Source organism: Mus musculus, chromosome 18 (genome assembly GCF_000001635.26).
Source record: "Mus musculus strain C57BL/6J chromosome 18, GRCm38.p6 C57BL/6J".
In the NCBI taxonomy this organism is placed as follows: Eukaryota; Metazoa; Chordata; class Mammalia; order Rodentia; family Muridae; genus Mus; species Mus musculus.
Genome location: NC_000084.6, coordinates 89,290,560 through 89,313,663, shown reverse-complemented (window position 1 = coordinate 89,313,663; position 23,104 = coordinate 89,290,560). Strand labels below are relative to the sequence as shown.

Sequence of the window (23,104 nt, the reverse complement as noted above, 5' to 3'; positions counted from 1 at the left end):
GATCCTTTCGGTATTCCAGAAGCCGATACCAGCTCGACATGACATTCAAATTTTTCCACGCTTTTTGATCCCTGAATTCCCCTTAAAGAGATAGCCCCTCTGGCTATCTATCCCTTGCTTCAGGGAAGATGAGTAGGGATGAGAGCCCTGGGATGTATGCTTGTAATAGTGTGTGTGTGTTGTGTGTTTGGCACATGTGTTAGATGCAGAGTGTGCGGGCCCGCACTTTCGCCATGGTAGCATAGGCTTTTGCTGCAGTGGAGGCGGGGCAATCTCCTCAGATTCGGTTTGCCGCTCTAAAAGAAATTATGCTGCGTTATGCCATGGGTTGCGAGGCTAAGCACTGCACAGAGGATAGCTTGCTGTTGGCATCCTGTGGAAGGCATGTCTGATTGCATGAAGGTTCAGTGTCCTAGTTCCCTTCCCCCAGGAAAAACGACACGGGAGCTGGCCAAGACCTCTCTGGGTGATGAGCCTAAGGGATGGTTTTGTGTAGGGCCCCTATGCTTGCACACTGGGGATCAGACCTCTACCTTCACCCATGAGGCTTGCTTGCAGCAATTAAGATCTGGCCATAGATTAATCAACATCCTGGCCTTTTGATGCACCTGCTGCAAGCAAAACACAATCTCCCCAGGTGTGGCTTGGCATGATAGAGAGGTAGTCAGTGATAAGACTCCCTGGGCATGTCACCAACCTAAGACAGGGATCAAACCAATGCTGTTTGTCACCCAAGGACGGGTAAGGGGCATGGTTGCGGGGGGCTATCTACAGACATTCTCTCTGCCAAAAAAGAAAAAAGGGGGAATTGTGGGGAGCGGGTGTGGCGGCAGTCCCAAAGGCGCCAGAGACTGCAGCTAAGTCATATGACTTGCACCTGACTTCCTCATATAAGACACAAACATCTTGAGTGCTGCGCAGGTGTACCAGGATACAGGTGAATCCAATTTGGTGGAGATTTGCCCCTGCTGCCCTGATTAGCTGAAGCTGCATGCCTGGTGAGGTGGCGTGGCCTGCTGTGCGTGGATGGGAACTGAGAGTATATAAGAGTGAGAGGCCCGGGTTAGAGGGAGGATTATTATTCGAGAGAGGATTACTATTAGTGGGGAGATATAAAAACAAGGGAGATATAAACAGGGGAGATATAAAAACAAGGGAGATATAAAAACAAGGGAGATATAAACAAGGGAGATATAAACAAGGGCGATATATAAACAAGGGAGATATAAAAACAAGGGAGATATAAAAACAAGGGAGATATAAACAAGGGAGATATAAACAAGGGAAATATAGAGAAAGAAGAAACAGGACTGAATAAACGTGTGCAGAAGGATCCTGTAGCAGCGTCGTTCTTCCTGGCCAGTTGAGTGCGCGCAACATGTTGCTCCATCTAAGGTTATTGAAAGTTTGGCTGGGTATAGTATCCTGGGTTGGCATTTGTGTTCTCTTAGTGTCTGTATAACATCTGTCCAAGCTCTTCTTGCTTTCATAGTCTCTGGTGAAAAATCTGGTGTAATTCTGATAGGCTTGCCTTTATATGTTACTTGACCCCTTTCCCTTACTGCTTTTAATATTCTATCTTTATTTAGTGCATTTGTTGTTCTGATTATTATGTGTCGGGAGGAATTTCTTTTCTGGTCCAGTCTATTTGGGGTTCTGTAGGCTTCTTGTATGCTCATGGGCATCTTTCTTTAGTTTTGGGAAGTTTTCTTCTATAATTTTGTTGAATATATTTGCAGGTCCTTTGAGTTGAAAATCTTCATTCTCATTTACTCCTATTATCTGGAGGTTTGGTCTTCTCATTGTGTCCTGGATTTCCTGGATATTTTGAGTTAGGATCTTTTCGCGTTTTCCATTTTCTTTGATTGTTGTGCTGATGTTCTCTATGGAATCTTCTGCACCTGAGATTCTCTCTTCCATCTCTTGTATTCTGTTGCTGATGCTTGCATCTATGGTTCCAGATTTCTTTCCTAGGGTTTCTATCTCCAGCGTTGCCTCACTTTGGGTTTTCTTTATTGTGTCTACTTTCCTTTTTAGGTCTTGAATTGTTTTATTCAATTCCATCACCTGTTTGGTTGTGTTTTCCTGTAATTCTTTAAGGGATTTTTGTGCTTCCTCTTTAAGATCTTATACCAGTTTAGCAGTGTTCTCCTGTATTTCTTTGAGTGAGTTATTAAGGTCCTTCTTGATGTTCTCTACCATCATCATGAGATATTCTTTTAGATCCAGGTCTAGCTTTTCAGGTGTGTTAGGGTGCCCTGGACTGGGCGAGGTGGGAGTGCTGGATTCTGGTGATGGTGAGTGGTCTTGGTTTCTGTTAGTAAGATTCTTACGTTTACCTTTTGCCATCTGATAATCTCTGGAGTTAGTTGATTTAATTGTCTCTGGTTAGTGCTTGTTCCTCAGGTGATTCTGTTAGCCTCTATCAGCAGACCTGGGATACTAGATCTCTCCTCTGAGTTTCAGTGGTCAGAGTATTCTCTGCAGGCAAGCTCTCCTCTTACAGGGAAGGTGAACAGATATCTGGCGTTAGGACCTCCCTCCTGGCCGAAGAGGAAGGCCCAAAACAGGACCTGTCCTGCGGCTGAGTTGCTTTGGCCTGTCCCAGAAGCTGTTAGCTTCTGTATTCCGCACTCTCATCTGTGCAGAATACTCTTGGTGGGGTCCCAGAACCAAGATGTCTGCTGCCGATGCTCAGGCAATGTGCTCCTGGGCTGGGCAGACCCCTATCCTCTGGCAGGGGAAGTGGCCAGATGTCCGGGGCCCATAAAGGGGGCTGCCTTAGAAGCTCTGTGGCTCCTGCCTGTCCCAGAAGCTGTTAGCTTCTGTATTCTGCACACTCACCTGTGCCGAATACTCTCGGTGATGTCCCGGAATCAAGATGTCTGCTGCCGATGCTCAGGCAATGTGCTCCCGGGCTGGGTGGACCCCTATCCTCTGGCTGGGAAAGTGGCCGAATGTCTGGGGCCTGTGCAAGATACTCTTGGCGGGGTCCCGGAACCAAGATCCTGAACTTGGTATATTTATAATTGTATATAATTCCTTGGTTGTCATAACGGCTAACATGCTCACAAATGAGAGCCAGTATAAAACCTAAACTTAATTTTTACTGTATTCAAGTTTTATAAACAATCCTTTGAAAATGATGATAGTATAAACTTTTGAAACCACTTGAATTTTTTGTTGTAGTTTATTTGATTTTCCTTTGGTTCATCAACACCAATGGATTTTCATTGTGTTCTATACTCATGTTGTTTCAACTTAAAATATACCTTTTTAACATTCATCATTTTATTGGCTACCATAGACTGGTATAAAGCCTGCAATTATTCAAATGGATTATTTGTCTGCTAATAGTGAAGAGTTAAGCTAGCTTTCATGAAGCAATCACAGTTGTAGAAAATTAATATCCTGGTAGGTAATTATAAGAATTAGAATACAAGACAAATTAATTCCAAGCCACAGGAATAAATGGATGTTACATCAACCAGAAAATTTGTAAAACTATTTTTGTTATGAAAAAAAGTTATGAAATGACTATTAAAATGTAATTCTATTTTTAAAAAATAGAGCATCTTTAGTAGTAATAAAACTACATTATATTGATTTGTCAGTATCTTAATGTTTTTAAATTGCCAGTCTAATTATGAACTTAGTGTTACATAAAACTATTATGCGCTTAAATATTTTATAAAATGTTTAAAGATATAAATAAAGAATATTCAGATATTTACCTGTGAGACAAATATCATAACTTCAAAGATAACAGCAACATTAATAGTATCAATAAATATTATATATCTCTATGTTTGTACATTAAAGACATGAAAAAAGAAAGAAAGGAGATGATACTGTTACAATTTTAACTAGAGTGGTAAAATTTAACTATAATTCCGTTAGGTTTGGAAGTAAAGGTTAAACAAATTAAAAACCCACAACAAATTCAGGCAACAAAAATAGAATGTGAAACCAGATTCTAACATTATAAAAACGGTATTCAAATAAATAAACAACTGAAGTTTAGGAAAAGGAAAGGGATGGAAGAGAGAGTAATTCTCAAAAATATTTAAAACACTATGAGCTGTATCTGTGACCAGTCTCACAAGACATATTCACTGGTGGAATAGGCCGTGCCTATCATATTAGTAACCAACCACTTTCTGCTTCAATTTATGGTGCACTCCACAAAGCATACTCCATATCTGGCTCCATTACTGGGACCAAGAACTTGTAAACAGACAAATTCCCAGCCCTAATGAAGAACCTATTACTAACACTCAGCTAAATGAGTTTACTATTAAACCAACTCCTAATAACTTATCATTTTGCTCACTGATCAGTTTAGCCCTCAATCAGAGAAGTTTCTGTTTTGCCATAGATGGTAATTTACACAGAGACCCACAACTGGTTAACATGTAGAGAATAAGAAACTGCAGAATACTCATCCCTAATGGAACATCTCACCAAGATCCAAGAACCACTGTGGAAAATGAAAGAGAGGGATTGTAAGAGCCATAGGCAGTGGAAAATAAGTGCTGTTTTCTGTACACAGCAGGGCATTCGTATATAGGAGCTCACAGCAGGTGCATAAAAATACACAACTGTGCAGTCTCAGGCCACACAAAATCCCAACATGGGGAAGGAAGACAGGCACAAAGTTCTCCCCCTATCTAAAGAGCTGTTGGCAGTTAGTAGCTTCTGAGAGAAGGAGAATCAGTCTTTTTAAGGAGTGAAAGTCCTAATGGGTTGACCATCTTCAAGTTAAAGCCACACAGTCAAGCATATATGGGCTGTACAAACTATACTTAATGGGTTTAAAAAAAAAAAAAGAAAAAGAGCCAGTATACTTACTGTCTGTGCTCTTTGTGTATTAGCATATGGTAATTAGCTATTAGACTACACAGCATGTTAGCTTACAACATATTCTATTTAAGGAACTATTATGAACACTATCACAATTCTGAGAAACCTGAAGGGCTGGGCTGGGTAGTGAGGAAACATTGGAAACACTCAAACCAAGTAGTCTTTCAACACTCAAACTCATGCCACTGAATACTATGCAATATGACATATTGAATGTAGAGCATTAACTGAGGTAAATCTCTCATCAGTTTAAGAGATAAAGAGAAAAAACAAATTTATGCAAATATTGGAAAAAGGTAAAGGAAGTTCTTTAATAGTCTTGTAGAGAGGAGAACATATTTTATTGGTTATTTTACTTACTTACATTTCAAATGTTGTCCCCCTTCCAGTTTCCCCTCTCAAAACCCTCTATCCTATACCTCCTCCTCCTCCCCTGACTCTATGAGGGTGCTTGCACACCCACTCACTCCTCCTGCCTCAGCATCCCAGCATCCCACTGTACTGGGGCATTAAGCCTCCACAAGACCAAAGGTCTTCCCTCCCATTGATGACAAATAAGGTAGTCCTCTGCTACATATGCAGCTGGAACTATGAGTCCCTTCATGTGCACTCTTTGATTGGTGGTTTAGTCCCTGGGAGCTCTGGGTAGTCTGGTTGGTTGATTTTGTTCTTCTTCCCATGGGGTTGCGAACCCCTTCAGCTCCTTCAGTCCTTTCTCTGACTCCTCCATTGGGGTCCCTGTGCTCAGTCTGATGGTTGGCTGCGAGTATCCAAATCTGTATTGGTGAGGCTCTTGGAGGGCCTCTCAGGGGACAGCTATACCAGACTCCTGTCCAAAACCTAGGAAACTTAAAAACAGATCTGACTTTTTTTTTATTCTAGCTTTAGGAACTTTGTGTGACAAAAGAAAATTAACAAAACATCAATGATGGAACTACTGAAATGGTTTAGCAGTTATGAGCACTTGGTGTTCTTCCAAGGGCCCTGAAGTCAGTTCCTAGCACACAAACTGAGTGACTCATAAGGACCTGTAACTCCAACCTCTGGGGATCTGAATCCTCTCTGTCCTCCATAACACTCTCACACACATGGATACTCACACAGACACACACAGACACACACACACACACACACACACACATTTAAATATTTAAAAGGAAAAAAAACTCTAAATACCATTGAGATATATGTAAGTTCTTGTACTTGAACTTTAGAAAAGTAATTTCCTACCCTGAGAGAAAGGGTGTAAATTAGTGAGAGGCATTTTGATACTATGGGTTTAAAAAGCTTATAACCTAAGAAACTGAAGAGTGTTTTGGTTGGTTGGTTGGTTTTATTTGGTTGGTTGGTGGGTTGGTTGATTGGTTAGTTGGTTTTAGTTATCTGAGACAGGGTTTCACTGTATAGTATTGGATATCCTGGAGCTCACTCTGTAGAACAGGCTGCCTTTGAGCTCAGAAATCCACCTCACTCTGCACAGATTTATTAGGAATTAGATTGCTTGATTAAGCGGGAAATCCCTGAAGCTAGGATCTGTAAGCTGGAGACTCAGAGAAAGCAGTAACATAATTCATAAAAAAAAAAAAATCTGAAAGTTTGAGAATCAAGAGTTTTGTATCCAAAACTAGTAAAGATGAGCACGTCAACTTAAAAAGAGAAGTTACCTTTATCCTTCCGTTTGCAGTATACAGATGAACTGGATGAGGTCTGGTCACATTGATGAACGAGCTTATTTATTTAACCTACTGACTACTTTACAAAGCACCTCCAAAGATATTTGGGAAATAATTATTTTACCAGCAGGCTGGGTTGTTCATCAATCCTGTCTGGATGACACATCATACATAATCTCTTCCTCTCAAGTTGGTTAGTTTTGTGTTTGTTTGGTTGGTTGTTTGGCTGGTTGGTTGGTTGGTAATTAGAATAATATCACCATGAAATTTGTACTCAATGAGCAGAAGTTTTTATAATTTTCTTTTTAACCATTCTTTATATAGATTAAGCCAATTATCATTTTCCCCAATGGATCAAATTATGCTGAACCTGATCCTTTATTAAACCCCTAAGTTTACTCAAGGTCATAAAGCTACACCATCAAATCTCCACAAGAAACTCAGAAACTCTCTAAGAATGCTAGTTTAAATTTCAAATATTAAAAATTGAATACAATTCAAATACAGTTTGTAGGAAAAATCTTGGCAATGTATGTCGGCATTTCAATGCATAATTAATCCCTGATGGTTAATTATTGAGATGTAATAGATCTGTGGCTGGCTAACTCTAATGTAGTTTCAACTTTCACCTACTTTTAAAATTAGCATTCAAGTATTAAACACAGCATAAAACCCTCCTCTGCCAACAAGACACATTGGTGAGTTCACTCAGCCACCTAGCCCATTGTTCTACTATTCCTCTCCTATCCAGGTGCATGAGTACAGCCTGCCTACTCTTTTCGCAGCTAGTGTCTAGAAGGTACTTGTTAAAGATCTTTCCTAACTATTCAGACTAAGCTTTTAGTAATGCTTTTATTCCGCGTTTTCTTTCTCACCATTAATTTATTCTAATACTAACTTTTGTCTTATTATTTGAAGAAACAACACCCTTTCAGCTCCTCCAGATTCTGAAAAATCATTTAAGCACAGGACTACTAAATGTCTTTATCAGGGTCATTTCCTTTTACCAGCTATTGTCCAAGAGTTTTGTTTGGGGAATCTGTCTGGATTTTATGAAAAGAGTTTCCATTAGAATCTACATTACAAAGAAAATTGGTTAGTAAAAGTAGAAAACCAGATGCCAGTCAGGTTGAGGGAGTTCAGCTATATGTGCTGATAACACACTTCTTAATTACTGGGAGAAGAGAATATTGTGTCTGTCTTCTTGTACCCTCTTCTTGTTGCCATCTCTATGTAAGAATACTTGCTCCAGCACTCCAGTTTGGCTGCTGTTTTCTACTACATTTGCATTCTTTCCACTTCATCGATAGTTTGGGCATTTGGGGGTGGAGCAGGGAAGTTTCCCTTGAAACTAAGCATTCATTATGTCTTTATTGTTATGTGATGTTCTTCAGTTCCCTGAATAATTTTGTTAGCATAAATAAATGCACTAAATGACTATACACACTTCTCGAGCGAAACTCTGAAGCTTAGGGTCAGTCGATGCACATAAAATTACTGTGTCAGAGGGGCCTTGAACTCACTGGGTAAATACAGTCATCAACACTGTGGGAACATATGGAACATGTGAACAAAATATCATTTCTACTGAAGGAGACATGACTACAGCTAGGGTGGAAGTAAAAAATTTAAGAAGATTTTTAAAACAGACTTATTGCTGTTAACGTATTTGCTGTTTTTAACTTGTAGCATTGTGCACATGCTCTGTGAATGTATTCACCATATCTGTCTGTATGTCCAAGTGTAGAAAAACTGACAGAACATTTCACTAGACTCCTTGTCAGCAGGATGAACAAGTGTATTCCACTGAGTTTTTAATTTAAGCCTCACAGTTTATTTTTGTTGTTTTTGCTTTCATCATCACTGCCTAAGGGCATGGTTCTAGTGAATGCTGAAAGGGGCTTAATTATTTTTCTCTCTTTGTTCACATTTATTGTTTTCTTGATCAAACAGCCTTCATGTATTCAGTTCTGATTGAGGTATCTTATTTTGCTGATTAGCATTAAACAGCATAATTTGTGAACTGTCTGAAGTAAATGAATAGTTGAAGTAAAAGAAAGTCATAAATTAATTTCCAATTAAACCAGAAATGATTTACAGAGGAGGTGAAAAAATATACTGATGACCTTGAAAGAGAATAACATAAAAACATCATGGAGAGAGGCAGCATATTAAGATGGTAAGGGAATGCAGGAGCTGAGCAGGGAATGATGAGCTTGTGAGCCCATTCTGCTCAGAAAAGAAATTAGGCACACACGTACAGTTTTTGCTGACAACCTTATGTGTTGATTTGTTTAACTTCCATTATACCTACAGAGAATATGATTTCCCAACATGGGACGATGAGACCACAAAAGTACAGCAAAGTCCAATTTGTTTCTGAAGCTCACTGTAGTGGTGAGATTCACTGTTCACACTCTGAAGGGGAAGCGGTTTGGGGTGCTGAAGTGATATGTATGGTTTTATCACCCACCTGACCTCTGGTTCTACTCAACAAAGGTAGAGCAAACCATTCACTTGCTGTGTGTAGTTTGCTGCCCTTGCCTGACTATATTTCTCAGGGAAGCTGATCACGTCTATAAAGTCAGAGCCCCCATTTCTAAGACTCTTTCCTGGAGACTTTTTGAGTAGAAGGATGGTAAATGTTCTTTGTATTATCTTCCAGGAGATCCAAGTTCTGTTCCAAGAACTCATAACAAGAAAATTAAAAACTGTCTGTAACTTTGTATTATCTTCCTTTTATGCTAATATTGTAGAATTAAAACAAAAACACTATGTTTATAAGAAAAACCTTTGTTTTCAACTGAAGCCTTCACTTTCAGGCCACAAATAATAAGATTTAAAGATATGTCTCACCTCTCTCTTCAGATATTTTCATATTTTAATAACAGTTGCATAAAATCAAATAAAAAAGAGTATATTTTGAAGAATACTTAATTTTTAATTACATGCATATGTGAAGTGTGTAGGTGCACATGAGTGCAGTTGCCCATGAAGGCCTGAAGTACCTCACCAAGTCCTTTGAAACTGAAGTTACAGGCAGTTGTTAATTTTTTTTTTTTGGCATGAATTCTGGAGTCCCTTGGAAAAGCAGTACACAACCTTAACCACAGAGCATCTCTCTAGACATAAGAGCAAGTTCTTAATACTTCCAGCTGATATATGTTAATAAACACAATGTTCCTAGTTAAAAGAATCATGAATTCTCATTAGTAAATGTTAAGATAAAGGGACAGAAAGTACACACACACACACACACACACATACACACACACACACACACACACACACACACACGCACGCACACAGACACACACACACACATCAATAGTTTTAACTGCATACGTTTGTCATCAATATCATGCCCAGATGCTACCTCCTTACAGCCCTTTACTAACTGCTCTAGCTAACATTTAGGACATACTGTTATCTCAGATGTCTTCCTATGTATTTTTGAGTTTAGTGCACATACAGCCAACAGACAGTTTGATCTTCCCCCTAGGAGAGTGAAACCCATGGAGACTACTATGGAATCACAGCCTTTTATTGGATGACAACATTTGGCACAAGCTAGCTCACTGACTTAACATTTAAAACCACAGAACACGTTAAATAAAACAAAAAATTCAAGCTGAGTGCCTCTATTATCATCATCTCATTTCAGATCAATAAACCAAAAATCTCATAGCAAAACAATATCCCTTAAAGTTAACTACAACAAACAAAATACCAGAAGCAGCATGTATACGTGGTGTGTCCACTTCTGAGATCCTGATTTTTAGCATTCCCTTAATTTCTATGCACTCCTTTAATTTCTTATCTTTTCCAAAGCCCCTCTCTAACATCGCCTTAGCATTGCCTTTATTGACCACCACCCCCGCCCCGTCTCTGACTTCTCCCTCCTTTTCCTGTTTCTCTGCTTCATTTTCATGCTTTTATATCATCAGAGTCCTCATGAAAAAGCAGAAATATTCCATTGAAATTTTAAAATAATTTAATGAAGAGACTGCATATAGACCAATAGAAAAGGCCATAGTAGCTAATGATAAATAAGAGAGAGATGCACAAGAGCAGAAGTAATGACATACCTCTTCCAAAGCACGAAGACACTAAGTGGGGAAAATGGGAGTAAAGAACTTTTCAGGTATCCACATTTAACTTTCAGACTATTATAGTAACTACTGATGTATATTAACTTTGTGTATCACACCACAGCATAGATTCATCTGTAGGGAAGAGCTGCAGAAGCAAGGAGAATTCAAAAAGCTCAAATGTACCTGATAGAAGAGCTACCCCTGAGAGGCACAGAAAGGATGCCCCACACTTTCTCCTCCCAGATTTGCAGCAATAGTCAGCAGTCTTACCCCATCCCTGGCCATCAAGAGAATCAGGCCAATGACAAAGTTAAAACAATTTCTTGCTAGAAAGCAAGATTTGTCTCTCATGTTTTTTTTTAATTATTTTAACATTTAAGCAGTTCTACCAGTTTTAATTAGCCTTTAATTACACAATTCCTGTGGGTTTTCTCTCTTGGATCTCAAGCTTTCTTCATGGCAAGGATATTTTTGGAGTTGTCAAGCATGTGGCAACAAAACTGGCTTTGAGCCTATGACATTGCAAAGGACAGAGCAACTGATGGGTATGACAGTGGAAGTCCCATGTTTCAGTGTTAGCAGATAGTTTTCTCTGGATTCCACACCCAAGAGATCAGCTAAAACACAAATCAAATTAAATTTATTTCATCCCTTGAGTACAGTATAAATTCTGAAGGGGAAGTGCATAGTATCAATTTTTCTTCTGTCTCTCTAGGCCTTTCCATCAGGTACAAACCATCCTCAAGCACAAAGAATAATCACTGGTTATAAAAAGTGGTGAGACAATGGCTGGAAAGTCTTTCTAAAGCCTTAATATGTGCACTTCTTTCTACACATTGTAAACATCTTGGCAAATGTTAAGCAATCACTGTGCTTTGGTTCGCATTAGACGATTTTCTATCACAATCTATCAGCAAAACAGTCAAAATCATGGGAAGAATTCTCTTGGGACATATTTTGTATAATATTCAACCATTAAAGCATTTTAGTGACCATTGAAGAATATCACCTTGGTGAACCCATATATGCAATCAATTATAGGGGAATTCACAAAGTTCATGGGGAAACCAGAACCCCTAAACTATTGTAAAATATTCTTTGATAATTGGCTGTTACTGACTAGGGTATAATTCAGTTTGCCTATTCACAAATGCTCTAAAGAAAGCATTTCATTGCCTTTGAGTTGCAGAAAGTGAGTGTAACAGAAAAGAAAGAAATTATTAAGCTTTCCATCAGAAGTAGCTTTTCAGGGAAAGGATTTTCTGCCTTATTTCAAAGGCTGAAGACAGGAAAGTTGAGAGTCCTAAAAACTAGCCTAGCTCTATAGATGTGCAGAATCCTAGAGAAGATACTAGTGGGGTGGGGAAAGTACTGATGTCTGAATATGTCTTTACATCATCAAGATCAAGAAATCAGGCCTGATGTGGTGCTTGGTCAGTAATCAAAGCTAACTGGGAAGCTGAGGGAGGAGGATCAGACATTCAGCATCTGCCTTGATAGCTTACTGAGACTCTGTCTCAAAATAAAAAGTAAAAGGAGAGGGGGATTGACTATCATGTGGTTGACCCTGGGTACAGTTCCCAGTGTTGGGTAAAAGAAGAGTCAGGATACCAAAGTCTAGACTCTTGCCCACTTCCTTACAAATTTGGTTTTGAGGGTTTGAAGTCTTTTGTTAGATCTATTTTCTCTCTTTGCTAAGATGTCCTTTTGTTTCTTCTGAATATTTTTTTTAGTAAAGCTTTCCTTTCCTCTTCTTCAGGTCATGGGTTTGGTTCATCAAAGATGTCCAGGGCACAGACATTTCCCAGCTATGCTCCAGAACAGAGTGAAGAGGCTCAGCCACCATTGTCACGGTCCAGCAGCTATGGATTCAGCTATAGCTCCAGCCTCATTCAATGACACACTGAGGCCACCACTGACCAGCAAGACAGTCTGTCTTGGACCTGCCATGGGGTCATTTCGTCCCATGCTTCCTGGAAGACCAATTGCAGTACAATTTAACATTGGTAGGGCCTAGTCCCAACTAGAAGGTTAAAAACTGGAGTTCTGCTTCCTTGATTCAGTGGTTAAGTCCTTTATTTATTGAATTTCTATGGGGGAAATCTATGTTTTACCCCCCCAAAAAATAGAACCCAATAATATGAGCACTCATCTAAATAAGAAAAATTCTTTGTGTCTGACATTAGCAGAAGTTTTGGTACTGGGAAATTTTTCCACTCCAGTTTGAGCCTGGCTGTCACTAACATTTGTCCTTAAGGTTAGGTGCTTTTGTTTAGACATATGGCCTGTGTTTAGACATATGATGACCTACTGCAAGCCCTGTGACTTTTTCAGTTTTGGCAGAAAGAAGTCAAGTGAGCTCTACAGATGGCATCTTTACTCTCTATGTAAAAATATCCAGTGTTAATAATGGCGTGTAAAGTTAGAATACTCCATTAAGAAGGGCCCTGTAGCTTGAGTTTGTGTGTGTGTGTGTGTGTGTGTGTGTGTGTGTGTGTGTGTGTGTGTGAGTATAGCCACGGATATTGCTATAGCAACCTACAGATAAGTATATATCATCAATACTGAGGGTGATAGGATATGCTCTCTTAAATTATTGAAAACTAATTTGTTGCATTCAAATTGATTGTTATGTTGATGTTAGAATTTTTTTTAAAGGCCCCCTACTAGCAACAGTATTTCTGTAGTCCGCTCGGATCCTATAAGGAGTATGTGTGGAAACTCAAGAGGAAAGTGTTTTGGAAGCAGGATAACACGCCTAGCTGTCCTGTATGTTGGTTGTCATATTGTATGTCTAGTTAGTGTTGCCTTGTTATTGATTGTTTCTTCCCTTGGCCATCCATCAGAAGTACTTGAGGAATTGGTGTAATATCCAACTCCAAATGGAGACTCCAAAATGTTGGAGAAAGACATAAAACTGATCTTAAAGTAAACTCAGCCATCATGTAGTCAAGAGAGGAGAACAAATGTTATACAAAAATAAATGTTAGGATTTTAAATTTCACAGACGAATTTCACAAAGGCCATCATTATTGAGGCTTGGCATTCACTGTGAAATCAGAACTTACTTGGCTTTAATTTTTTCTTATACTGAACTTACTTGGCTGGGATGAAAGGAGAAAATGTTTCACTTGTAAACTTTTTTAGCTCTAAAATATGACAAACTACCAAGTTGGAGGGAAAATAGGAAATTCCACTCAAAGAGGAAAAGTCTGGCTAATTCGGGTCAAAATAGAAATGTTTGCTGGGTAAAAGTATAAATTACTATGCCTGACTCACCTGATGTCATGTGCCTAATCCAGATATCTATCAAGGAGTCCAGATCATATTTAAAGAACAAAAAATCCACGATTAGGCAAGAGGAAAACCTGACTTTCTTTTCCATATTAGCAAATGTTCTATCAAAGTTAGTCTGTTAAAAGGAACCTTTCTCTGATCCCCATCAGGATTTCCTTCATCCTTATCCATAGATGAAGAGCAGACTGACAACTCATTTCAGTGAATTACTACTGAGTAAAGTGTTTATGCATCCTTCCTTGATAAATGTGCACTTACTGCAACTACCTACACTCCCCAAATCACTCAGATAGGTATGAAAACCCTATAAAGACTAATCATACGAGTTAATGTGGCTGTGAAAAATAATTACCTTAAGTCTTCAGGGATACAAAGAAAATTGCCCAAACTCTGCACTGTGGATTTTGCTGACACAGCAGAAGAGCAAATGACTGGGTCCTACTGAGGACAGAGGATACAGCCATTCCTGGAATCCCACTTTTCAGGGTTAATGCCTCTGAGTTTCTTTAACACATGGCATCCACTGTAGAAATGCCATTAGTAAATACACCAGAGCAACTCTGAGCTGAGATTGTTCTAGCACGGTTCCTAGTGTGGCCATCAGAGAGAGCCTCTTGCTGGCTCACTGAGTCGAGCTGTTGCTTAGACACCACAAGTTTCTACAAGGAACTTATGGGGAAAGGCCCTGAGGGGGTCTTGATTCACATCTCAGCTTTATCAATGTGCCAGAAGCACAGATAGCAAGTCCAGTAGGATTCTGCTAATTATGAGTCTGCTCTTGTGTCTCTTTGGTGGGAGACAAGTACTCACATAAAGTAGCTTCACCATTTGGTTCTGATCATTCACAATGAGTTTCATTGAGAAGGAACCAAAAGTTATACATAAGTTTAGGCCAGTACTTTTTTTTTTCCTAAAGATAGTGTCATGAAAAGAGTGTATGAGAGACATACCTCCTTAGTCTTTTAACCAATCTCATCATACTGAGAATAATACTGTAAAATATTTCATGAAAAACTTTTGGAGCTTTATTCTAGCATACTCCTCCAAGTATACTTAAAATTTTCAGCTAAGTCAAAACTACTCAGAAAAGCAGTAGGAGAATTTATAGTAGCCTAATATGCTTGACATGAGGCAATGATTATTGTAATAAAAGAGACAAACAGATGAACCTATATAAACCAAAGATGAGAAGATACTTGTGGCAGTCTCCCGTAGCCTCATAAAACCTATTCCACCATAAATGCTAGAATGGCTGTGGGCATGTGTTAGCTCACCTGAACCTGTAGGTTCTTGACTTAAGATGCCTCTATACTTTCTCATTTTGAGGGAGAGACTACTATGCACCAAAGACATCTTTACGCTCCTTCTGAGTATAACTCAGTTGGGCTTCCACTCAGATTTATACAGAGCTATGAAGATGGTTACCATATCAATATCAAGCTGATGGAGACAAATGATAAAAGAGGCTGATGTGCATGAGAAAGTCTCCTCTCAAAGTCTGGAGGTATACATGTTTTTACATAAATATTTGATGAGGGAGGTTGGGTTTTTTTTTGTACCATAGTGATAAATTAATATACATGCAACCTGTGACACATAACATTGCATCAAATATGCAGAAAAGTGTAAATGAACTTGGACCACTGTTTTACTATTCTGGTGGGGTGGGGATTTGGGACAAAATCACATCTTTTATTAAGTGATTGAACAACAACAAAAAATTTTTTTGCACTCAGAGCTAATTTACTCAGACCAGTTGGAAATAGTTTTGAATCAGTAGCTTTTGGCCACTGCCACAATTTGAATTTAATAAAATTTAAATAGATATCTAGAGCAAGCCTTTTGCTGGTTCAGAATGAAGCCATTGTTTCATACATTAGGGAAGATGCTGTTTGACAGTGCATGTAAAATGAAAAGAAGCATATTCACTGGAACCAAACCTTTCCTCATTCTAGTATCTAGACAATTAGTTCCAGTGTGCAATTCTTCTGCTTTCACTGGGAAATTTTGTTTGAAAATCATTCATCCTTCTTATAAAATTACCAGCCATTCATATCTCTCATCTAACATAGAAGCCATGGGGTGATAAATATCTACACACTGTTAGTTGTAGATTTTACAATCCAATTTATTGCATGTGGTATCCTTATAGTGGATATTAAAATATATCATAAAGGCTAATGTCTAACTCTCATTTTTTTGGCCAAGATCTCACAAAATTATGTTTTGAGAAAGCATGTATAATTTATTTCTTTGATAATTGGAATCACATACAAAATAATCATTAGTGCTACAGTGAAAGCAAACTAAGGTAATTACATTATCATTATTTTTTTTAAATGTACTCCTGTCTTGACTATTTTAATACAGCACAATAAGTGGGCAGTATACATTCAGTGGTCCTGAGATTTAGGCCCTTACTACTTAATATTTCACAAAGTACAAATGTAATGTTAATGACTGCTCCAAATGAAAATTATATATATATATTCTCCTAATTTATTAATGTGTCTATTCATATAATGCAATTACTTCCTTTTACAGTCATTAGTTATATAATCTTTGGATTACCACCTTCTCAAAAATAGACCCCCCCCCAAAGGGTGTTTTTTGTGTATGTAATCTTGGTTTTAAAATTAAGTAATATGCTACACAAATAAATTTCTAGCCTAGGTTATAAAATTTATGGAAATTACCCATGAAAAAAAGTAGAGTCAATTGGAAATGATTAGTCTGTAGGATAATTTGAGCTAAATGATAAAGAATCCATTGACACAGACAGCATGACACTTGGACCCTACTCTTCCAAGATTTAGAATTTCTTCTGTGTGGTAGATTTTGCCTTCTTTAGTCTAGTACTATGTGCAGGTGAAAAACAATCATATTATGTCTTAACATTTGCATAGAAAACACATTACCAACAAATGTACTTCTTTTAGTTTGTGGAAAAAAATTAATACAAAGGAAGGTATATAAACTGCAATTTTGTAATTCCAGAATTGCTTTTTGTGGGCAACTTCTTTTGGAATTTTGCCATGAAGTTGTGTTCTCAGTGAAAAGGACTACTTGGTCAGTATACACAGAGAAACAGAAATCCCCATATTTATGTACTCTAAATGAATTATAAGGGTCACCTGCCTTTTTGTGTGTGGACATGAGCCCATTCTTTCTTACTCAAGAGTGTGAACCTTGAAATATCTCTACAGTTATTCTCAGAGAAGAAAGCTTAAATAGTTTTATAAGTTTTGTGCAAAAATCTTGAGACGCCAGACACATTTTTAAGATGGGATTAAACCGTGGCAGCAATGGAAAGGTCAAACAGAGTGAAAGATTCCTTTTATGTTTCCCTGGTGGTGGGGGGAACCTGAAACCTGAGGGCTTTGTAGTTTGTTCAGAGGCAATAAACAGCTGGGAAGGTTTTTCTCCTGCTCTCCGTGAATGTTCCCTGGCACCACCCATCTCTCAGCAGGAAGTGGTGGGAAATGAGAAATAGCTTATGGCTCAGAATATCTAAGCCCTGGTACCTTGAAATGCTCTCCTTTCATTCTTACTTTTTTTTTTGTCTTAGATTCATCACCAACATACCCCAAAAAGCTTTTCTGTGAGCAACTCATTCCGTTGATGGCTATAAACATTTTCATTTATAAATTGTCAAACAGTGCTTTATTACCTCAAATAATAAGCAACCTAAAACTTAAGGCAATGTTTTTCTTGTTGTTGTTTGTCTGTTTTTACCATTTTTCTTTTTGCCCACTAACAACTTATATGATAACCATGATTATTATTATTTTAGGGAACTTTATCACTTCAGAGGACATTATGGCACCATTGTCAATAACTTTTATCACAACAGCATTAGATAGCTGATGGCATTAGGGTTACATTCTTTCATGGAAACTACACAGTTTCCATTCTTAAAAAATATTAAAGATTAGAATTTATATTCAGATATCATATTCATCATATTTTTCTTTATGAATTTAAGTGGGCACTATTTTAATTATTTGAAATTTAGATGAATAAGAAAAAAGTTTAAAAATTACCTTTTAGTTGTAAATTTCAGACACTTTTCCTCAAGGTTAAGTATTATGATTCTGTAAATATTTGTAAAGGAAAATTTTTCTTGTAAGAGAACTATCCCTTGTAGGAATTTCACAGATACAGTAAGCTTTATTTTAATGTATTTAATTTTCTCTGACAATATCCCTAATCTGAAATCCTCATGTTGATTAATACAAATAACTTACAAATGTATCACTCACACAATGGTTTTAGCCTAAGCATATAAAATCAATCCTCTCTGTAAACAGAACTGTGTATTACTGGAATAAACTACCTAGCTATAAACAGGGGTGCAGAAGTTGAAAACCAACCACTGTTTGAAGTCACTCAAAATGCCCATAGTCTCAGAAGAATCAAGTATTTGAATTTTATAAACAAAAATTCTATGAAAAAGAAAGATATGATTTAATTTTAAGCCACTGCAGGATTTCTCTCAGAAGAACCATCTTGAGAGAAACACATCTCACAGACCACAGGGTATGTGAGAAATGGACAGAATGAAGGCAACATGCAGAACAGTGATGCTTGCTCTTCATAGCAATCAGAAGTGCACATAATTACTATGAGTTAGTAATCTGATCAGTCAAATCCCATTCCACAAACTTAATGTATAGCTCAAGAAACAATGCTTGATATGGAGAGAGAGAGAGAGAAAGAGAGAGAGAGAGAGAGAGAGGGAGAGAGAGAGAGAGATTGAGAGAGAGAGAGAGGTAGGTAGGCCTAATAGTGGCTAGACAAGGAGACTAGGATTCCACACTCTGGAGATGAGCAAACATGACATAATTTACTTCTTTCCTTTACTTAGACATTGTTACTTTAGCTGTCAGAGGCAGTACATGAACCACACCCACAAATCTCCACTCCTGGGCACAAAGACCAGTGTCACCTTCACTGCAGATGACAAAAAACATTGGTTCCCTTGCCTTCTCTCATATGCCCCAACCAAGACACATGCTCACATTCACAGACTGACTCTTACCTTTGACTTTTGACTCACTCTATTTTCAACGAAGTATCACTTGTCTTTTTAGAAACACAAATGTTATTTTAGTATTTATCACGTATGAATCTCAAAAATATACTAGATTATACATTATATGTTTGCTTCCTATAAATCTTTATTTAACTAATTTTATGTACTTTCCAAGGTGTTCTACTGTGCATTATAAAGGTATAGCATTTGTGGTTGTTCAAATATAATGATTATGATCATTTTGATAAAATTCACCAGACATTGAACTCTAAGAAATGAAATACCTATTACAAAATTGCTTCAGTTGGAGAACATATGACCTACTACATCTTATTATTAGTTGCAATCTATTCCAAATAAATAATAGTCTGGGAGCATCCGGACTTAAATACTATTTGAAACACAACTTCCAAATGAAATGCAAAGTAAAACATTGTCCATGGAAAGTAAATATGAATTTCTGACAGAGCATAAAATAATATTGAGACAATAATAAAATTAAGAAATTTAATTGTTTTAAAATCTGTGTGTGATTTTTACCCTTCAGTAAAAATGCATAGTTGAATTTCTTGCTCCTAAATTTTTCATTTTATATATACTCCAATCTTTAAAAGATATACATAATCTGTTGATGATAATGTCTTATAAGTCCAAGAAATTCACAAGTGGAATTACTACAAAGAAGAACATAGTTGTACAACATTAAAACCTGCCTTGTTACTTTAAAAAGGGCAAAACAGCTAAAGTATTACTCTACACCACAACTCTGCATGAATGAAGTTTTGAGCTAATTCAATGACTTTACCCATAAGTTAGTTGACTTTCCTAGAACTGTAATAGTAAGTGATTTTCTTACATTTTTTGTTATGTGATGAATGTAACTTTGTGATTAACCAGAATTCTGACAATCATATCTTGCTAACCTATAAATGTTAACTTCTTCCATCACTTATGAGCTTGCAATTTTCAAAATAAAGTGAAAGAGAGCCCTTTATAAATTGTAAGGTTACTGAGAATTTATTACACATTTCCGGTATTCCCCTAACATTATCATATTATAGTTTCCTTGGGTCGAATATGCTTGGAATGAATTGTAGAACATTAGTATTGATGATATTATTACAACCAATATGTTGACGTCTATTTTCAAGTGAAAAGACACACAGAAAGCATAAATGAGTTACACGTTGTGATATAATTAGATTTTGTGTTTTCTTCTGCCTTTGTATCCACCCATTAATGGTAATGAAAATTAGTTAAAATGCATATTTGGCAGCAAGATTTTACGTCAAAATTGAAATTTACTCAACAATGACTGTCCTGCAGTGATGTGATCCATTTTCCGTTTGACAATTCTTCTCAATGACAGCAGTCTTTGTCATTTTAATGTAGATCTGTCTAGATAAACATTTGCTGAGCCTCTTTCTCAAAACTTGGTGGTTAAATATCAACTGAGCCTTCTGGGTAGTTTACCAAATGATTTTTTTAAAATTAATATTTACCCTCCTTAAGAAAGCATACCCTTAAAGAAAGGGTAAAATTTCTTAGTCCTGGAGAAAACAAACTGCATTGTAGACCCAGATCACACAGTCAGTAGTGTTAAAGTTCCCTTGATGGGGAGGTATAGCCACACAAACTTGTAAAATAAAAATTAAAAAATAAAAAATAACTAGGACCTTTTGATGCTATACGGTTTAGAAAAAATCTTCAAGAGTGGAGTGATAATGAAAATATTCTTTCTAAATAGTGAATGAAATAGATTATTCTGAATATCAATTTGAGCCATTTTCATAAGAAATTAATGATGTAAAATTGTGGTGTTTCTTTCCCTTTTGTCACAATTAAGATCATGCAGAATTTTTTGCTGGGAAAAGAATATTTATGAATAATGTAATGGTTTATATAAGCTTAGGGCTGACATCAAAGACAATATTTAATAAATACATGCCACAGGGCACAGCCCCAAAGCAATTACTCTGCTATTTTTGTAACATACAAACAAACCAGCTATCTCTGTTTCCATGTTACTCAAAAAATGTTAGACAAATTGATCTAATTTTGGAATCCATATGGTGACTTATTAAAATTAATGTTTGAGCAAGAACTGGCTAGAATATTTAACATTCATGGAAATGTGAATTGTTCTACTATTTAGGCATTTTAGGCTATCTGGCTGTTGATTGATACTGAATATGATCTCTAAGTCTAGTCAATCACTAAATGCTTAGTGAGTTCTTGCTACCTCCAACACACAAATAAAGGACATGCAATATCTTCTGATCTTTGTTCTTTCCTACTTTTAATTCCTTTGGTGTGTGCCAATATTAGGGATCAGCTCTGGTGGCAAAGTGGTGCTTAGATCACAAAATGGCTAGAAATAAGGGAATAAAGAAAAGCCAGAGATATTATCATGAGCAGATTTCTAAAAGTCAACTTTCTCAAAGCCATCTCTAAATGTGTTTATCTCCCTTTCCCATTTTCCTCCTCCTTTTTATTTTTCTCTTCCTTTTCCTCCTCTTCCCTCTTCCTAACTATCCTCTTCTTCTTCCAATTCCTCCACCTTTCTACTCCTTATTTCTTCTTCCCTCCTCCTTTTTCAGTTCCTTTCTTTCATCTTCTTTCACTTGATTTTCCTCTGCTTCCTCTCTTTCAAAAAACATTGCTTTTTTCAGTCACAGATATTTGTCAGGAAACAAAATTAAGTATTAACACAAAATCACCTCTCACTACTGGAATTGTATTTTATTTCTAATTTTAGATCTTCAACTTATCCTCTGACAAACTCATAAATGTGCTCATGAAGACTTTCTATCATTATCATCACTCTCTATATGTGTCAATTACACTATATATTCCAAATTCCTCTGAATGCATGTAAACTCTAGTTTTAAGGTAATCAATTGGGAAAACAGTTGTTTCAAACTTCAATTTAAAAAGTCTCAATTGAGCTTTAGTAAATTTTATTTTACAAATGTGGGCGCCTTTGAATTTGGGACATTGATGTTCAAACACAGATATTTACCCCAGCCATTGGACTGATGTCAAGTACTCCTATGGCTGAATTAGGGGAAGGATTGAAGAAGGTAAAGGAGAAGGTGGCCTCACAGGAAGACCAGCAGTCTCAACTAACCCCAACCCCTGGGAACTCCCAGATTCTGAACCACCAACCAGGCATACAGTGGCTCGTTCTAGGCCCCTGGTACATATAGCAGAGGACTGCCTGGTCTGGCCTCAGTGGGAGAAGATGTGCCTAATCCTGGAGAGACTTGAGGGCCCAGGGAAGGAGGATAAGAGGTGAGAGGGATGAGGGGGAAGCACTCTCTTGGAGGCAAGAGGGAGGATGAATGCATGTGATGAGGGACTGTGGGAGGAGGGGCCGGAAGGGGAGAAATGGCTGAAATGTAAATAAATAAAATAATTTTAAAAATAAATAAATAAATAAATAAATAAATAAATAAATAAAATAAAGTCTTAATTGAATCTTCTCACAGCTGGACTTGAAAAGCACAATGTGATGCCACTTTTTCAGAGACATCACCTAGAAATCAGGAGGCAAGTAGCTTACTCTGGTCTTATTCATTGGGTATCCCTGGAGTACAGTTTACTTTACACATCCCTTCTTTGTTCCAATATATATTAAGTGTTATTTGTGGGTACACTGCTGCTTCTGAGCTTTGTAGTTCTTTTTAACAAATCTAATTACATTTCAGAGGATTAAGTATAGTATATTAAGGCCATTACCTAGAAATAGCCTATTTCACTCACTCTAAGGAAATAACCTCAATTTCATGCTGTAATGGAAAAAACAATGTTACATTGAATTCATTCGGAGGGTTTTATTCAGCTTTCTTCCTTGGCTGTACTTCTCATATCTGACTTACTTCCCTCAACATTGGAGGGGGATGGTATTTTAAATTCAAAATTTCATGGTCCTTTCAGAGGATTTTCCAGGAAATGTAACAGCAGTAAGATTTGTATTTGTGTAGAATGTGAAAACAAGATGAATAATGTTGAATGCAAAAAAAATGCCCATTGCTATTTTTGATATGTCCAGATATTAAGCTGGTTTTTGGTAACTTTAAAATTCAGGTAAAATTAGTATTGCATTACATATAATATGGAATGTTCAGTTCATTTTTGAA

At 37.3% G+C, this 23,104-nt stretch overlaps 1 protein-coding gene across 1 annotated transcript in view; it reads left to right on the top strand.

Annotated features, from left to right (window-relative positions):
- Dok6 (docking protein 6) overlaps positions 1 to 21,241 on the top strand; it is a 477,118-nt gene extending 455,877 nt beyond the window's left edge. Inside the window, exon 8 of the mRNA NM_001039173.2 lies at positions 12,390 to 21,241. Within this exon, the coding sequence (NP_001034262.1) occupies positions 12,390 to 12,529 (140 nt within the window). The 3' untranslated portion in view covers positions 12,530 to 21,241. The remainder of the gene's footprint in view (positions 1 to 12,389) is intronic.
- The last annotated feature ends 1,863 nt before the right edge of the window (positions 21,242 to 23,104 follow it).